General features: G+C 54.0%; 2 protein-coding genes across 7 annotated transcripts in view; one reads left to right on the forward strand and one right to left on the reverse strand.

Moving 5' to 3' along the window:
* The window catches only part of RIPOR3 (RIPOR family member 3), a 74,199-nt gene extending 66,256 nt beyond the window's left edge, over nt 1-7,943 (forward strand). For all 4 annotated transcript variants that reach the window (XM_087853504.1, XM_087853505.1, XM_045771539.2 and 1 more), the window contains 8 exons: nt 204-327; nt 971-1,106; nt 1,783-1,944; nt 2,533-2,694; nt 3,182-3,384; nt 4,537-4,620; nt 6,256-6,346; nt 6,807-7,943. In XM_087853504.1, coding sequence (XP_087709630.1) covers nt 204-327; nt 971-1,106; nt 1,783-1,944; nt 2,533-2,694; nt 3,182-3,384; nt 4,537-4,620; nt 6,256-6,346; nt 6,807-6,910 — 1,066 coding nt within the window. In that variant the 3' untranslated portion in view covers nt 6,911-7,943. The remainder of the gene's footprint in view (nt 1-203; nt 328-970; nt 1,107-1,782; nt 1,945-2,532; nt 2,695-3,181; nt 3,385-4,536; nt 4,621-6,255; nt 6,347-6,806) is intronic.
* A 1,196-nt stretch (nt 7,944-9,139) lies between these two features.
* Nucleotides 9,140-16,000, reverse strand: part of PTPN1 (protein tyrosine phosphatase non-receptor type 1) — a 65,779-nt gene continuing 58,918 nt past the window's right edge. For all 3 annotated transcript variants that reach the window (XM_045771512.2, XM_045771513.2, XM_087853507.1), the window contains 3 exons: nt 15,612-15,773; nt 15,015-15,238; nt 9,140-12,609 (listed from right to left, as the gene is read on the reverse strand). In XM_045771512.2, the coding sequence (XP_045627468.1) occupies nt 12,423-12,609; nt 15,015-15,238; nt 15,612-15,773 (573 nt within the window). In that variant the 3' untranslated portion in view covers nt 9,140-12,422. The remainder of the gene's footprint in view (nt 12,610-15,014; nt 15,239-15,611; nt 15,774-16,000) is intronic.

Raw genomic sequence — 16,000 nt, forward strand, 5'->3', positions numbered from 1 at the left:
CCCACCACCTGTTTTGAGTTGTTGCTGGCTTTTGCTGCTTTTCCTTTTCTCTTAGTCTTGTCCTTGGTATAACTCTATCTCCCTGGGACCCGGAGTGGGCCTCCCTGATCAGCACTGTCCAGGGAGGGAGGGTTTCTTCTACTCTGGGAGGGGGCTGGACTGCTAACTGGAATGGTCACCCGGTTCTTCTCAATCCAACTCAGAAAGGACAGGACCCCGCCCTCGCCGCCCCCACGGAAGGCGTCTGCTACGGAGCTCACGGCCGGGACCCTGGAGCTGGACAGGCTGCTTACGGTCCACCTCCAGGTCTGCAGAGCTCTGCTGCAGGTGCTGAGGGCTGTGGGGCCGGGGGGACGGCTTGCTGGGAAACCGGGTTGGGGGGTTGGGAGTTCTTTGCAAAGAACTGCTCTTGATGGGGTGGGGAGCGTGATGCCAGGAAGAGAGACCCCCCGCCCTGAGAGCCAGGGAGACTGAGGAGATTCCTTGTGGAAGGTTCAGGCCTGGGTGAATAGTCCCGTGGCTCTTATGCATCCCAAGCACTGAACCAAAAGCAGTGGCCACGGCTCCTTCAGCTGCAGACACCAGAACTCCCGTCCAAGCTGGCTCAACCAGAAGGAGCTTTCTGGCTCACAGAATTGAAAGGCCCAGGGGTAGGCTTCAGGCCCAGCTGGATCCAGGGTTTCAGATATCATCGTACCTGGGTCTCTCGCCGCTCTGCTTTCCTGCGTTGGCTGGCTGCACCCTCAGGCAGGCTAGCCCTCTCTGGCGGCAAAGGTGGCCCCCGGCAGTCACAGCCCCCATCCCACCATCTCTGCCACCTGGGTGAATCAGGAATCCCAGAACGACAGTCAGAGAGCTACCGTTGGTATAGAAAGGATGGGCAGGGGGGAGGCGGGAGCTGCCGTCGTGATGGCTGACCTCAGAGGGGCATGTTCTGTGCTAACCTGGAGCATCGTGGGCTACTTTCCAGAAACTGGCCTCTCCTAATTTGTCGACGATGGTCCAGGAGTGCCTTCTGGAAGAGGCTGTGCAGCAAAAGGAGGTTCTGGAGATGCTTTCTGTGCTTGACTTCGAGAAGGCCAGCAAGGCAACATCCATTGAAGATAGTAAGTGACTGCCCACCACCCACGGGCGGCTCTTGTGAATGGCATGCAGCAATGGTCTTTGAAGCCCGGGGCGGGCGGGGGTGCTCGTCTTCCTTCCTGATGTCCAAAGTTAACTGGAGCCCAGGGCGGACGCGTTGGGGTGGTGGCGGCTGGGCTGTTCTCTGACACACATACTGTGGGGCCGGGAGAGGAGGCCACACAGCCTTGGAGTCGGCGGCACACACTCTTCCGTCTGCTGTGTGACTCTGGGAAAATGATTCACCTCTCTGGGCCTCAGCTCCCCCATCTGTATAGAGGGGAGGCCACGGGAGAGTGTTCAATGAAGTAATCCCCAGGACACATTCGAGGCACAGAGCATGCACTCAAACACAAACAGTACCTGTGACCTCAGTCCTGCCTCAGCCCCCCATGGAACCTCCCCGTGTCCATAAGGAGAGGCTAGAGGCGGCAGCTGTCTCAGTTGCTGTGGGGACTGTGGGGACAAGCTGGGCAAGGAGCTCACAGCTGAAGCTGCTTGTCCTCGTGGGTCGCACTGGGATGTGGGAAGGGAAGCTGCATGGAGTCCGGTCATGCCTCACCTGCCTGACGTCTCAGGCCTTAGAGCGGGAGGAAACTTTGGGCTGCCTCGTTCCTGGCCCTTCCCCACCATCAGCGGGGTCCTGACCCGGGCTTTCAGTCATTCCGCAGACCGCTCGGAGGAAGGGGTGCCTGAAGCTGTGGAGAGGGTGCACGGAGCCCGGCAGGGTCCTGTCCTGCCCTGCCACGACGCTGCTGAACCAGCTCAAGAAAACGTTCGTGCACAGAGTCCGAGGGAAGTACCCGGGGCAGCTGGAAATAGGTACCCCCCGCCCCAAGCAACGCCGTGTTTCGTCCTCCCGGGGCCAAGTTCTAGCCCGCCCGCATCCCCGTGTCTTCATGACACCAAAGGGAGGACGGTTCTCAGCTCGCCCACAAGTCGCCTCCTCTCACTGGGGACAGGAAGGGGTCTGCGAAACCCTGAGGCTGCCAATGTTAGCCGGTGGTGCATTTTTCCGCATAGAAAATGCTTCGTAGCTTTCTGCGTAGCTTCCACCAGAAGCTTAAGGGGTTAGGAAAGAACGTTTATGGGAAGGTAGGCGGGAAACGGTGTCCTCCAATGTTGGCTGGACTCTTCCTCAGGGTACAGAGCGTCTTCCTTTGTCGATGACTGAAGGGTGACAGTCGTACTCCCTTCCAGGGGCTCTGGAACTTGGGCCGCTCTAACCAGCGCCTGGCCCAGCCCGAGGCAGGGGATGCACCCCAAGAACGCCTGCCTTGGGGCCTGCAGACCCCAGCTACGACATGCTCCGGCCCACGTGCCGTTAGCCTTTCAACGGACCCAGCTGCGCCTGGCGGAGAAGCCAGGGGGCCGGGCCTCTCCTCACGGCCTTCTCCTGTGTCTCGCCAGCATGCAGGCGGCTCCTGGAGCAGGTGGTCAGCTGCGGTGGGCTGCTCCCCGGAGCCGGGCCTCCCGAAGAACGGACGGTCACCTGGTTCCAGTTCCACAGCTACCTGCAGAGGCACGGCGTCTCTGACCTGGAGAAGCATTTCGTGCAGCTCACCAAGGAAGGTAGGGGCTGGGCGGGTGGGGGCCTCCAAGCAACCCCGGAAGAACGGAGGGATACCCATCCGTGGAGCCCTCGGTCCTGGCTCTCTGGAAGCCGGTTTCTCCGAGCCACGGCATCTTTCCCCTCCGGCTGTTCTTTGGAGAACCCAGATTTAATGAGATCCCACGTCGTGCAGTGAACTCCAAGGGAAGGTTTTACAAAGCTCAGAGCAGGGGTCAGAGCTGGATACGAGGGTGACGCGTGGCTGGCCAGCGTCCTTGAAGTACTGGCTGAGGTTTTATTAATTTTCAGGGTGTATCTGATCCTTTGCTAGAAAGCCTTCCGAGAGATTCCAGGAGGCCCCTCTGAAACCAATCCAGACTGAGCCTTGGTGGTCACATGGGCTTGCCCCGGGATTCGCTCCCCACCGCTACTGGCAGCGGCCACACAGACCTGCAGCCGCACTGGCCACGGCAACCAGAGGGACCCTGGTCCACTTCTCTCTTCCAGTGACAGTCGTGGAGGAGCTGCAGTGTGCGGGGCAGGGCAAGGCGGTCAGGAAGCTGCGGGGCAAGCGGCTGTGCCAGCTCCAGCCCCTGCCCCAAACACTCAGGGCCTGGGCGCTGCTCCAGCTGGACGGGACCCCGCGAGTGTGCAGGGCAGCCAGTGCTCGCCTGGCCGGCGCAGCCAGGAACAAGAGCTTTCGGGAAAAGGTATGGCATGAGGACAGGAGATGGCAGCCCCCTGGCTACATGTGTGCGCCTTGCGTTGTGGGGAGGTCAGCTTTCTCTCTCAGAAAAATACTCCAAAGGAGTGAGTGATGTGTTGAAGGGGGCTGCATTTGCTGCAAGATATTTTGTTTTTTTAAAGATTTTTTTTTTAAGTAATCTCTGAGCCCGCTCTAATGTACAACTCCGAGATCAAGGGTCACGTGCTCTGCCAACGGAGCCGGCCAGGTACCCCAAGACATTTTGCTTTTGGGATGCCCCAACGGCGCAAGCACAGCCCTTTTCCTGCCGTGGCCCCGGGCGACACCAGCCCTGCGGAGGAATCCGGGCTGGACTGGGCTGGCGCGGTCACCTGAGGACCCCACAGAACCTCCCGCCACCGCCTGACCCCCTCGTTCCTCTTGGTGCCTCCGACACATGTCCCATCCATTTGGTCTGAGAGGTCGCTTGCATGTAGAGTATCTCTTCTTTAGGCTTCTCACGGTCATCCTCACTTACTTCCAATTAATGTGTGCGGCTGGCTGGTTCACTGTATCTGGTCGATCTGAAAACCAAGAAATTGGACCCCTCTGCCTTTTAGGTTTCTGGACCCATGACTATCCTAGATTTAAGGTAGCTGAGCCCAGGGTGGAGAAGGGCAAGATCGAGGCCTTCCTAAGGTCTCTTGGGCCACCCCTTGGCCAGGTGCATTCTCACATGCTTCCTAATGAACCTGTGCCATTTTGGGAAGCCGGTGCCAGCTCTCTTCTGGCTGAGGTGGCCGAGGGGACAGGGCCATCGCCGTGACTGGGAAAGGGGGCCGAAGGGAAGAGAGGCTTTGCCCTCGGGCCTTAGGCAGCAGCTCTGCTTTCCGCCCACAAGGCCGCCTCCCTCTGGACGTGCAATTCTTCCGTCGGTCCCGGCCGGACATCTGATTTCTCTAAGGTCACACTTCCTCTCGATTTGGGAAATATTATTAGACAAACAGAGCCTTCTTCACTTTGATTACCATCAGCCCAGGGACCAGTGTTTTTAGAGATAAACCAAATGTGGCAGCAGACACCCCAAGACTGGGTGCACCTGGCCCAAAGATGACTAGATCAGGGCCAGCACTGGGAGGACTGGCCAGCCCCCACTCACAGCAGCCTCCTTCCCCAGGCTTTGCTCTTCTACACCAACGCCCTGACCGAGAACGACGCCAAGCTCCAGCAGGCCGCGTGTATGGCGCTAAAACACCTCAGGGTGAGTCTAACCTGTCCTCGCCAGGGCGGGGAGCAGCCCGAAGTTAGTTCATGCCAACGTTATTCCACTGGAATTACTGCCAGCAAAAAACCGGAACGAAACAGAACCAGCAAAACCCAAAAACAGCCTCCGAAGAGCTCGTTTTAGGGGAGATGTCAGCTCCGCCCGCAGTGGCCCCTCGACAGTAGTCAAGGAGCGTTTGCTCTGGCTGTGCTTGAACAAGCAGGTGGCCGCAGGGACTCACTTCTGAGGCCTTGGATGCTACGTTTGACTAACCTCAATTGAAAAATTCTAAAAGCACCCTCAGCTACTTGTAGGGAAAAAAAAGGTGCGACATACAGAAACGCAGAAGTTACCCATCATCCTAATACTTAGCAGAAAGTACTGTTGGCATTTTGCTGTATTTCTTTTGTTTGTGGGTGTGGGTGAGCATTTAAAATTGTGGATCACGCCAAATACAATTTAAAAGCAGTGAGTAGGGGCGCCTGGGTGGCACAGCGGTTAAGCGTCTGCCTTCGGCTCAGGGCGTGATCCTGGCGTTATGGGATCGAGCCCCACGTCAGGCTCCTCTGCTATGAGCCTGCTTCTTCCTCTCCCACTCCCCCTGCTTGTGTTCCCTCTCTCGCTGGCTGTCTCTATCTCTGTCAAATAAATAAATAAAATCTTTAAAAAATAAAATAAAATAAAAGCAGTGAGTAAAACAGGAACTCTCAGTGGCAGGCTGGCAGCGCTTTCAAAGTCTCTATGAAGGGGCCGTCTTAAGCTAACGGACTCCCCCACTCTCGTGTGGTAGAAAACTGAAGTTCATCATCCATTTTTTCATCATAAATAGTGTCGTTATGAGCATCTTTGTGTACCAAGACTTTAAAAAAAAATATATGGAGTTCTGAATGATTTCCTTAGGCTGGACTCTCCGAAGCGTGACTCCAGGTCAGAGAATATGGAACTTTTGGAATTTCTAGATACAGCTCAGCCACTGACACTCCCAAAAGCAGATGTGAGCGGATGTCCATCTTGCCTCTACCTCCCCTGCATCTGGAACTCTCGTTTCAGAAAAACCACTGCCAATCTGCTAGATGAAAAATACATTAAAACTCACTCACCCCATTCGTTCTGGAAAGAACCAAAGAGAAATTCTAAGAGGACCACCTGGTTATAATCAACCAACCAGTAAGGGGTTAGGGGTGGGGACCCTGGAGAAGCAGCCGAAGTGCGCTCTGGTCCTTGGCCTTGGAGGAGAGCAGCCAGGGTCAGCTGTGCCCAAACTTGGGCCCTGACTGACGCTCTCACGGTCTGACCAGGAGGGGACGGTCATGAGAGCGAGGAGGAGGTAGGAGGGTCCAGAGGGAAGCAGGTCTTCCCATTTTCAAGATAGGCCTTCTAGAAGGTATCCATAAAGCTCTGCCCATGGCCTGGCTCACGAGCAGGTGTCAGGATGGAAAAAGTGAGGCACTTCCAATGGCACTTCTGATGAACTCGAGGCCACATCAGAAACCTGTAAGCCTTCAGAAAAGGAAAGGGCTGAAGCCCCAGAGACCATGCCAGGGCTGGGATCTTGCAGAGCTTATAAAAGTAGATTCCACCTGCTACTTAAAATATCCCCTAACGGATCCTCCCCCCCTCCACCTCCAACAGGGCATCGAAAGCATCGATCAGATCGCCAGCCTGTGCCAGTCTGACCTGGAGGCCGTGAGAACAGCAGCCCGGGAAGCCACACTGTCGTTTGGTAAAGTACAGCACCAAACGCCGGGTGCAGTGGGGTGCCCGAGGACCTCTGGAAGGCTGTGCCAGAGAGGCCACGGCCAGCCCTCCAAGACGCAAAATAGCACACGGGCTGGGGGCACTGTTAGCGACCCGCTTAACTGCATTTGGCCAAGACGGGTTTCCTTCATAGTTGAGGTAGCAAGGAGTGCTTTATTTCCCTCTTAATCTTTAGTTTATGATCCTGGGGAATGAAAGCCAGATGCAAGGCAGGAATACAATTCAGCAAATTCTGTCTTGAATGCAGGGGCGAGGCACTGGGCCCATGTGAGTGGCTGGCAGGAGCTCCCCAATGCTCCCCACCTGTGCCCCTTATAGCAGCACCCAAGACCCAGGTGTCAGTCAGCACTAAGGCCATCTTGGCTCACCAGAGCAGGACACAAAGGCGGGGGACAATCCAGTGACGGAGCACCTTAATATTTCAGGTGAGAAAGGACGCTTGGCTTTTGAGAAGATGGACAAACTCTACTTGGAACAAACAGAAGAGGCCTTTTGCCAGGAAGCGGATGTTGAAATCACGATATTTTAAGCCTCAGCTGATGAGCTCCAATCTGGCATCTCCGTTTTCGCTCCTGCCCCGCCTTGACACAGGGACGGAGTCTGCGGTGGGGGAACGCCGTGTGCTCCCCCGTAAGTGTGAGCTGGCCAGAGCTGCTCCCTCCATTTCCAAACCAGTTACACAGCCCAGGGGCACGGATGAGGCTTTTCGTACAGGAGCAGAGGGATGCATGGCGCTCTGAAGGCTGCGCGGCTTTAATCACATGATCAGCTTTGGGTTTTGAGACTCTGTCTGACCTTCCCCAGTCAGCTGCACTCCGAGGGGGCCGAGGCCAGGCAGGATGCGGCCTGGAGTGAAAGGCTCCAAGGGGAACGTGCGGCACTTAGGGTCTCCCTGCGGGTTCTGCTTCAGTAACGAATGGGGGTGAACTGGCAAGTGAGCCGACCGCTCTTGCTGAGGAGGACGCAGCGGGTCCTGTCAGCAGCAGCAAGCTGTCCCCTCGGCAAGCTGGGGACGGTGAGAAGGCACGGAGCCAAGGTTTCACGAGTCATGCTTTCCATCCGAGCTGCGGCCCAGATGCTGCCATGGAGCCTGCTGACCACGGACCGTAGTCTCCCGTGTTCAGCACAAAGAAGAAAATGCCACTGGCCGAGAAACGCTGAGTGTCAGGTCAGGAGAGCATTCACTTTGACCTCTCTCATTAACGTGGAATGAAACTTTGGAAGCAGGTCAGTGGAAGGCCTATTAAATAAACTGCTTCGGAAGCCATGAGCTGGTTTGAAAAAAGACTTCAGTGGAGAACATGTTTAAAGAAAGAAAATTTGTTTCCTATTTAAACCTATTAAAAAACCTCAAACATGCCCCAAACTGTTGCTGTGTTGAGCTGCAGACAGCCTGGGGCATGAATGCAACGCCCGACACCGGCACTGGGGACTCTGTGACTGATACCTTCTCACGTAAGCTCCTGTATATATTCTGCGCTTTTCCGTTGAACTTAGTATTTATTTGCCTTGCCCCTAAGTTCAATTTTCTGAAATTCCCATTAAAGCGATTTTTATGGGTGTTTTTTTTTTCCCCAAAGATTTTATTTATTTACTTGACAGAGAGACAGCCAGCGAGAGAGGGAACACAAGCAGGAGGAGTGGGAGAGGAAGAAGCAGGCTCATAGCGGAGGAGCCTGATGTGGGGCTCGATCCCAGAACGCTGGGACCACGCCCTGAGCTGAAGGCAGATGCTTAACCGCTGTGCCACCCAGGCGCCCCATGGGTGTTTCCCTTTACCTGAAAGAAGCAGAGAGCAGTGGTTGCTTCCCCAAACCTCCCGGGAGGGAAAAAGTGGCCCCTTCCGTCCCAAGGACTTTCTCTGGTGGACAGCTCGGTCAGCCGGGCTCCCCCACGCGCAGTCTGAGGGCAGCCTGTGGGCTCAGTGCCCTTGGTACTCCCCGTGCTCGCAGAAGGCTCCCAAAGTGCCCGCTCCTACACAGATACCAAGCAGCTCGGCCTCTCTTTGTCCAGCCCTTGGCCTCGTCTGATTTCTGTGCCAAAGTTAAGAATTCAGCTCTTTTTTTCCACACTGGCATTCCACCTCTTTGTGAAAGCTTAGATGTCATTTCTGTATGTGAAACAAAGGCTGAAGTGACAGTGGGTGTGACACCACCATCCAGTGGCCACAGTCCTCTGCGGGCATTCCGTGGTCACACGATCAGAGCCTGTGTTTACTCCCCAGTTCTGTGGATCCTGCCAGGAGGCCCAGGGGCCAGTCATACAACCCTGGAGGATATAAGGGAATTCTTTGTATTATTTTTGCAATATTTTATAAATCTGAAATTATTTCAGAACAAAAAGCCAACCAATCACTTTAGAGATTAATGGTGTACAAGAAAGGAAGACTAGGTGAATTTTTTATCTTGTCACTTCTCCATCAAGCGTGGCTCGACAGAGGTACCGAGAAGTGGTGACCGTGCGTCTCACGGGCAGCTGGCTAGGGACACATTCTGAGCAGTCTTCCAAGCAACTTGGGTGGATTAGAGGGTGGGTTTTGTCGTCATCCAGGAAGCTGGGTTGAGGCCGAAGTGTCAAATAAACTCACCGGGAAGGGAAAGGTCCCCGAGCTCAAAGGTGCGCACAACCCCAGGAGGCCACAGTAACCCTTGGCCACCTGACCAACAGCACCTGTTTCCTGGCGGCGGCAAGAAACAGGAGGTACCTGTCCTGCTTTAGGCCCGCTAAACAAAGGCACGGGAGGCACCCCAAATCCATGTTCTTTAGAAAAAAATTTTTATTGTTGCAACTAAAATGCAAACCCATCATTTATAGGGCAAGTTGGAAATCTGTACAGTCGGACAGTTCTGTGAGGTCACAGAAGACCCTGAGACGCGCCCCCCACCCCCCATCATGCATCCATGTATACACACACCTGAAAAGGTATTATACCAAAACACCTCGCTTTTTTTGTGTTTTTATTTTTGTAAAAATGGTTTATTCCACGGCCATTGTAAAAAATAATGACCTGATGAGTAAATATTGGCTTAAGGCATATAGCAGAGCAGCTCGCTACTTCTCTAACATACGTGTAACAAGATGGAGAGCCATCTGTTCTCCAAGGATAGGAGGTTAAACCAGTATATCCATTTTGAAATGCTACTATATACACACACCCGAACTACTACATACATATACAGGACTTCAAAAAACAAACAAACAAGCCCAACTCAAAAATGCTTCCAGCCTGGCACCTCAGCCTCACCCACCCCTCACCGCGGCTCTGCGGAGCGATGCCTCACATGTTCCCACCACAGAATTTCTCTGCACGGGCTTCTAACACGTGAAAGGCAAAATGTGAAAATGCTGGCGAAAGAGCAGCTCATGAGCTACGGCTGCCTTGGGTTTTTTTTTTTTTTTCTTGTTAAAAAAGCCACTTAATGTGGAGGTCTTAAGTTCCCTTGTAGGAAGAGTCGTGAGCACCATCAGTCCCCAGGGTTCAAGGGCGGGGGCAGACGTGGCTCTCAGCAAGGCCCCCGGAACGGGACGGCGGCAGGTGGACTCCGAGGGACTGTCACCCAGATTGCTTCAGGACGTGTGGTTTCCAACAGGTGCCTTGGTTCCAAATCACAGTCTGCTCGAGAAGAGCGTGAACTTCTGACCGTGGAGGCTGATCCCCAGGGTGTTGGGGGGACCCTGCTTGCCTGAATGTCCAGAGCGTGAGGTGGGACTACGGCTTCCCATACCCTTGGAATGTCTGAGTTACAGTGGGACCCGGCTGGACAAGGCCAGGCCGGGCCTCACCAGGAAGTCACCAGAGTGTCATGCCAGGAATTCGGCAAATATCTGTTACCGGAAAACATCACTCCATTGCTGAATGGCGATGATTTCAGCAAGTCTTAGGAACCACAGCCATGTAATGATCAGATCATGCAAAGGGAGATTTGGACTTGTACATGGGGCACATTAATAAGCAGAGAGCTAAGTATTTCAAGCACATGGTATTTGATCGGGACGCAAGACGACCGTACATGCATTCTAATACACACAGGGAAAGCAGTGATTGAGAACAAGGTTCTAGCAGATAACCGGGAGGGGGTAACTGGGACAAAGTAATCTCACGTCATGTATCTTAAATATCCAAGCGTTCAGTATATATTATCCCATGTTCTATAAACATATGCCAAACCTCTTCTCACGTTACCCACAATGTCACGAAATAACGACTGCTTACAACCGTCCTCCTTCCTAGTACTGGTCTGACGCAGCAGGCTCACGGCAAAGTCTCACGTTCCCAGCACTACCTGAGGGTTTATTATTGTACTTTTTGATAAAGCCCTTGATGCAAGGCTGACATCAAAAATTTTTAATATATTATTGGTTTAAGAAAATGCTAGTGCACTATGGACGCCATTGGGGAAAAAAACAAAAACAACAAAAAAAATAAATATGGAGTGGAGAGGCTCACTACACACAGTCTCCGTGGAGGTCCAGAGAGAGGACACCGTGTGCTGCCCCCCCGGGATGTGCTGGGCCACACCAAGGGGGGGCGTGCGGCGGGGCGAGCCTCGCGACTTGCGCAGGCCACCAGCACCAGACTCTCCTTTGCTCTCCTCAAAAAATGGGTTGTGGGTTTGGTACTTGAAGGAAAGGGAGGGGAAACAAAGTCAGAAAGAGTAAGAACCAACAGCCCGGGGAGGGTGGTTCTAGTGCAGAACGAACACCCGTCCAAGTCGCGGCTGGCTAGGCTGCCCTCGGCGCGTACCCACCCGGCATGCCAGCGGGGCAGGCGTGGGCCCCGGCCGCGGAGGCGGACAGTGGGGTGCGGGTGGAGTGGAGGGGGTCAGATGACATGCTGCTGCTGAGCAGGAACTGGGCTGAAACCAAACATTTCCAGGTGAGCCTGGCCCCGCCCCGCAGAGCGGCGGACTCGGGCAGCACCCCGGCCACCCCGCCACCAGCGAAGGGCCTTGGCGTTTCTCTTCCATGACAGCCCTTCTCCCCAAAAATTACCCCTAAGGAAAACATTGTTTACATGTTGCTAAACCATCCGATGTACTCAAAGATGGTTGCCTGGAAAGAGAGAAAGTATTTTAAAATGATTTTTAGAAAGTCCTGTGAGGTGATCTCCATGACTAGTCTTGAGGCTAATCCTCGCTCTTCCACTCACGCCCACAGCGGCACACTGCTCACAGGCGGATTTCTACTGAAACGGCATTTCTATTTCGAAGGCAGTGGAAATGGTTCCTTCTGGACCTCAACGGCAGGGTGAAAAGCTGGTGGCCACCCTGAGGCAGGGGCCTCGAGGAACCCCGTTTGTGGAGGTGGGGTGATGAGGGCGGGGCCTGACCCAGATGGCCCTAACGAGAAGGGACCAATAGAGAAATGAGCAATGGGAAACCGGTGGGGACACCCTGAGCAAAAGCAGAAGCCGGGCTTTGTTTTCTAGAGATGGCCTTTTGTTGTTTCCCTTCTAAAAACAGGAAAGCTCGCAGGCACTGCGCTGAGCTCAGTCTGCGCACAGCAGAGGAAGTGACTGAGCGAGACTGCGCCCTAAACCCTTACACCCTCTTCTCCAAAGGAGTTTACATTCGTAAAAGCATGGGAATCTTTCCCTGGGAAATCAAATATAAACTGTGTATCTGGTGACACCACCTAAGGGTACAAGAAAGTTTCGTAAGTGCCTAGTCTCTTTTTTTTCCAGAAATAACAAAAGCTGCTTTTTATAAAGGTTAAAAACAACAATGTGTTGTAATTCTATTATTTTTTTTTCAAAAACAAATAACAATAACAAAAAAAAGAGAGAGAGAGAAAGAGAGAGAGACACATATTTGGCATTTTCTCTACTTACTCCTGAATAGGTTAAGGCCCTGAGATTAGACTCTTATATATTCTTGGGACCACAGGGCTCCTTAAAACCCCAGTGCATCAATCCTCAATTCTCTCTTGTTAGCCCTTCACAGTTTCAGACTTTAAAAACCTTTGCTCTGTTTCTTCCAAGACTGGCTCAGATCCTTCCACAGCACTGAAAGCTAACGCCGGGCTGTCGGCCAGCACGTCCGTCAGTGAAAACATACCCTGTAGCAGAGGTACGCGCCGGCCGTGAGGACCGTGGCCATGCACACGTTGACGAGGAAGGGCTTCCAGGGAGTCAGCGTTTGGTCCTGCCCCTCCTTGGGCGGCGAGGGCTCCCCCTGGGTGGGACCTGCCCCCATGGCCCGCCTTCTGACTTCAGTGTCTGGACTCGTGCTGAGGGAGGAGGGGAACAGAGACAGTTACTCATTCTGGGGAAAACCGATGGCGAGGATGCTATTATTACGGTTGGAATTCCAGGAAAAAATGAGCCGCGTGTCAACAGACCTTGAATATGGACACTGGCCTGAAGCCCACTTGTCACACCTCTCCCCGCAGAGACCCAGGCGGCCCCCACCACCAGGGTATGGTTCTGGAGACCCATGGACTCCTTAGTGATGGAGGGCGGGTCAGACTCTGCTGAGAAACATACTGGTACAAAGACAGGTGCTAATTTGTCCTGGGATTTGCTTGGAGAATGTTCCCCTTCAGATCAGGGAAGGCGATGGTGTGGCCCACATGCTACCACTCCCTCCACGGGCCCCCTACATAGGCGCCTTCGTTGCTGCTGACGTGAGGACATCACGCATTCCCTCCGCCCCTCAGCCCACCGTCCCAGGCTCGAGTCCCCAGCATCAGTGCAATCCCGCCAGTAGGACGGTTTCTCGGGCATCCTATGTGCAGCACACTGGTTGCCCTCCTGGTGGCGAGCCGGAGCCCCCGCAGGGGTCACGCGCACTGTGTTCTCAGGCCAGGCCTGTCTCAGGAGAGGCCAGTGGAGGCCCTTCCTCTTCCTGCAAGCTCCCTTTCCCTCTCCCCTCGCCCTTGCCTCCCTCAGAGCCCTGACCACAGGATGTCCTGCTCCCCACATGCATCTCCACAGCCTTTGTACCCCAACAGCATTTCGTGTGGCAGGCAGGACCACCCGGAGCCACCACCAGGAGACAGGAGGCGGCGGCGCAAAGCACGTGCTTTTCGGCGACGCCCCCGCCTGCCCCGTGAGGCCCCGGCTACAGGGCTGAGGCCCACGTGCACGTGGGCCCCCACTGGTGTCCAGAGGCACTTATGTTCTTGGCACAAGTCCACTTTTTCCTGGAAGTCTCTGGCTTTTAGCTTCCCAGAGCCACACTGCTCTCCTCGGCGCCTTCACATACGCACCCTAAAAGGACCCTCTCTCCGCCATGGTCTTGGCAAACACAGAGCACATGACGGACTAGACACCAGTCACGTGCCGACTCTCACCTCTCTCGCCCTCAACCCTTGGCAGGCCCTCAGGTGGAGCACACTGGCTCGCCCTGAGAACACCGCCCTGGGAAGCTAGGCACAGTGTCCCTGGGGGACTGTCACTGAGCTACGGCTGAGCACATCACGCGGCACCTGCTCTAGGAGGCCCCGTCGGACGAGTCTCTCTTAAGCCCTGGAGCCAGATGTGATGCTGCTGTGATAGGGACCCAGCTGCACGAAGGACCCTGGTGACTTAGGCACATGGGTCAGGACTGGGGCCTGGCAAGGTGCATTTGGCAAGGGCCTAGGTAAGATTCCGATGATCAGTGTAGCCCGGGGACCACTCAGGCACACACCAGGTATAACCTGCCTTCTTGAGTATTACAATTCCAGTGTCTAGACCCATCAGTGCATTCCCGATCCTGTCCTTCAACGGCTCCGAAATATCCCGAGGTAGGGAGAAAGCATCATTTACCTAATTCCTAGATATATCATTGGCTCATCTCTAATTTTTCACCATTTCAAATGATGCTTCAATGAATACCTCTGCCTACAGATCTCTTTGGACACCTGTTTGCAAACCACTGCAAACCAAATTTCTAGATGTGTACAAATGCTGGGTCAAAGCATGCACTCATCCAGAAAGCAGGAACCAAGGGCACTGTCTCCACAGGCTCAGGCTCACTCCCATTCATTCTTCAAGCTTCCACGCCTCATGCAGGCAGCCTTCCTTGCGCACCCTGGGAAGGCAGGGTATCTCTTCTCGAAGGCTGACTACGTGCACTTTGATGTCCTTATTGTCCACAGGCTCCCATCCATAATCCACTGTCGCCATCCCAACAAGATGATCCAGAATGCAGACCAGGGGCCGTGTTCTAGCGATCTCAATATTTCACATACATCAATACGTGCTCAATAATCTTTGCTAAATGGCATTAAGTTAATCAAGAATATACAAAAAGGTTAAATTCCCAGAAGGACCATTCTGGGGGCTGAAAGTACATGGTCTAACCTGAACAGCACGTTCCAGGACTGGCTGGAAGCCGGGGGCAGGGCATGGTCATCTCTCTGTGGGGCTCCGTTACATGAATCCCTGATTCCAACGGGCACCACAAGGTGGTGCTAGAACCCCACTGAAGTAGGTCCCTTACCCCGGCCAACCTGTGGCCGCATCAGATGCCCCTGGCTCCTACAGCCAAGGGAAGAGTCGTAATGGTCCAGGGGTCCTAATCCCCAAAGACGCAGAGGCAATGCTTGCCAAGAGGAGGCTGTGTCCTCAGGGTTTCAATATCAACGTGTTTCTGGATCGGAGGGTCAGTCCCCCACGCCCCCGATAAGCCAGGCCCCTCTGCCCTTACCTTTCCACACTGCAAGGGACATTTAAGGGGGTTCTGGTTTCTTCATTGATGGAGCAGGCTTCTTTATCCTCCCCGGTTTCGTCCTTCACCCACTGGTGGTTGGAGAAGAATTCCTTGCACTTCCCATTGTGTGGTTCCAGGATTCGTTTGGGGGGCCGGGGAGGAGGGGGGACGTGTTCCGGTGGGGGCTCCAGGTCCTCATGGGAGAGCTCCTTCCATTGCTCCTAGGGAAAGCAGCAAGAGAAAGCCCTGTTAGTATTCACAGTGGGCTGATCTGTCAAGAAATCTGTTCCCCCTTAAAGTGAGCAGAAGTGAGGGGCTCTCTCTGCTTCCTGGGGCTACAGACATGTATACTTGGGAGGATGAAATCTTCTGAAAATAAAGTCTCTTCTCCCTATCAACATTCTCTATGTCAGCACATGAAAGGCAGAAACTGGATCACGGTGAACATTTCCACTACTTTCTAGCTATTTAGCCACCGAGGAGAGCTATTTCTGACACGATACAATATTTGAATTTTTACGATTGACAGCCTCCTTCTCCAGAGACAAAAATTCAAAATCAACACACCCGGATGCAAGGAGAAGCAAGGCTCACCTGCACTGAAGAGTCTCCCATGATGAATTTGGCACCTTCGATCACAGCCAGGTAAGAGAAACGGAGCTGGTCTGCTGTCTGGATCAGTCCCATCCGAAACTTCCTCATTTCTAAGAGAACTTTCTTGATATCAACAGAAGAAGGGTCTTTCCTCTTGTCCATCTGAAAGCCAGAGAGGAGACACCATTCAGCCAACCCCAAATGGCTGTGACTTTCAATGTTCTGGAGGAGTCCTCCAGTTTCTACTCAGGAAAAACCACAGCAGGGAGGCAGAATTCTAGCAAATGTGCAAACACGCAGCAAAATCAGGACCAGTGGAGCACAGGGGAAAGAGTAAGAGAAAGGGATTCTCTGGGTCTTCCTGATTCCACATTCCACTTAAGAACACC

This window comes from Ursus americanus, chromosome 22, assembly GCF_024610735.1.
Source record: "Ursus americanus isolate L20-20 chromosome 22, mUrsAme1.1.p, whole genome shotgun sequence".
Classification (NCBI taxonomy): Eukaryota; Metazoa; Chordata; class Mammalia; order Carnivora; family Ursidae; genus Ursus; species Ursus americanus.